This window comes from Fragaria vesca, linkage group LG5, assembly GCF_000184155.1.
Source record: "Fragaria vesca subsp. vesca linkage group LG5, FraVesHawaii_1.0, whole genome shotgun sequence".
Lineage (NCBI taxonomy): Eukaryota > Viridiplantae > Streptophyta > Magnoliopsida > Rosales > Rosaceae > Fragaria > Fragaria vesca.
This window is the reverse complement of record NC_020495.1, coordinates 15,144,237-15,146,489: the sequence shown is the minus strand read 5'-3', so window position 1 is coordinate 15,146,489 and position 2,253 is coordinate 15,144,237. Positions and strand designations below refer to the sequence as shown.

The following is a 2,253-nucleotide window of genomic DNA, read 5'->3' as shown; positions in this document are numbered from 1 at the left end:
TATATTTCCTGCATAGCCTGAAGGATACTTCACACAACTCATCCACTTGAAAATTACGTTCTTCTGGTCAGGCTTCACGGTGTAAGGAGCTTGAGGCATTTTTTCCTTCCCTTCTTTCAACCACATATGTCTTCTTAATTGCATTTTTTTTAGATCAATGCGTGCTTTAGGACCGTCTTTCGTCTTCCCCTCCAAGTTTAACACTGTGCCCACCACACTGTCGCAAACATTATTTTCTATGTGCATCACATCTAGGTAGTGTCTGATCAACAACTTACTCCAGTATGGGAGTTCCCAGAATATGCTCGTATGTGTCCAGAATTTGTACCTGTCGGGTCTTTCAGGTATTGCCGCCACAATATTGGGATGATTGCCAAGCTGCCCAAAATCGTACTCATTAAGCACTGCTAAAATTTCTTCCCCCGTCCATCTTCTGGGAGGCACACCGTTTCTACGGTCCCATCAAATGCTTGTGCATCGAGCCGCCATTCGTGATCATATGGAAGGAGAGTACGGTGACCCAATTTGGATATTTTGTTGCAATGACTACTGCTCCCCTCATCGCTAAGGCACCCTGGACAAGCCTTGTATCCCTTAACAACGTTGCCCGACAACATCCCACGGGCAGGAAAATCACTGATGGTACCAACAACCATGACATGCATCTAGAACATCTCGTGCATGTGCTTGTCATAAGTGGGATGACCAACGTCCTAAAAAAACTTAAGCTCTTCAATCAAAGGTCTCAAATACACATTAAAACACTTCCCTGGATAACCGGGCCCCGGAATCAACAAACTCAACATATTATATTTCTTCTTCATGCACATCCATGAAGGAATGTTGTATGGTACCAAAATCACCGGCCATACACTGTATTGAAGACTCATGTTGCCAAAAGGGTTGAACTCGTCGGATGAGAGCTCGAGCCTCACATTTCGGACCTCTGACGCAAAATGAGGAAACCTGTCTATATGCTTCCAAGCCTCCCCGTCAGCAGGGTGTATAAGGGTATCTTTGTCATGCAATTCCCTATCAGCGTGCCATCTCATAGCTTCGGCCGTGTGTGAAGACATGTACAACCGCTCCAGCCTATCCCTCAACGGGAAATACCGAAGTACCTTCACAGGTTTCCTATTGCCTGCAGGAGTCAGCTTATACCTGTCAGTGTGACATACCAGACATGCGTTATGGCCACCAAGGTCATTCCCTTCTGAATCTTTACCCCAGAAGAGAACGCAGTCATATCTGCATGCATGGATCTTGATGTAGGAAAGTCCAAGATCTTTCAGGATACATCGGACCTTATGATGAGTGGTAGGAAGACGATGACCGTGGGGCAGCATCGAAGCAGTGTACTGTAGATAATCATCAACAGCCTTCACGGTCGATTTTGTCTCAACTTTAATCTTCATTACGTCCATCACACTTTCAAGAACGGTCTTCTGACAACCGGGGTACACAGGGGTCTGTTGGAAAACAAGCAGTTTGTTGTACTTGTCAATACCAGCAGTGTTGACAGCTCTAGGGAAAGGCTGCACCGGCTCAGGCATATCCTGTCCTTGAGCGCATTCGCCGCTCTCATAAGGAAACATGTCGTTGATGAACGCTGTTGTTGGATCGTTGGATGTACTGCCCGTCTCAGAAAATTGCCCATGATCATGCGGACCCCCTGATGATGTTTCACCGTGATATAACCAACATGTGTACTTCTCCCAAAACCCGTTACTCTTCAGGTGCTGCCATACTTTGTCAATCGCAAATCGATGCATATCGCTGCGACACTGAGATTTCATGCACGGGCAATAGAAAATTGTATTCCCGTTAGCATTAGCCAGCGCATATTCCAGAAAACTCATAACTCCTTTACCATATCTTTTGTCCCATTTTGAAAGCGAAATCCAACTCTTATCCATATCCTGAAAATATAACAAAATATATATGTATAACGCTAGCTAATTATTAATTAAATTCTATGCAATATATAAAATTTCAATTCACTTAGTATATATTCTACGTACTACAACTAATTGATAACAAATTAATTAACACACACACATATATATATATATAATAATTACATAACAATATTATATATATCAACATCATCACAAAATCATCATCAACAACTTCATACCATCAACACAATATTATAAATTAATTAACATATATATATATATATATATATCTACTACTTATTAACAACAACTTCATATATATTATCAAATCATCAACCAAATCGATCAACACATA

General features: G+C 41.8%; 1 protein-coding gene across 1 annotated transcript in view; it reads left to right on the top strand.

The window, feature by feature from the left end:
• Nucleotides 1–1,074: 1,074 nt before the first annotated feature.
• Nucleotides 1,075–2,253, top strand: part of LOC101311092 (ethylene-responsive transcription factor ERF021-like) — a 7,804-nt gene continuing 6,625 nt past the window's right edge. Inside the window, exon 1 of the mRNA XM_004299810.1 lies at nucleotides 1,075–1,129. Within this exon, the coding sequence (XP_004299858.1) occupies nucleotides 1,075–1,129 (55 nt within the window). The remainder of the gene's footprint in view (nucleotides 1,130–2,253) is intronic.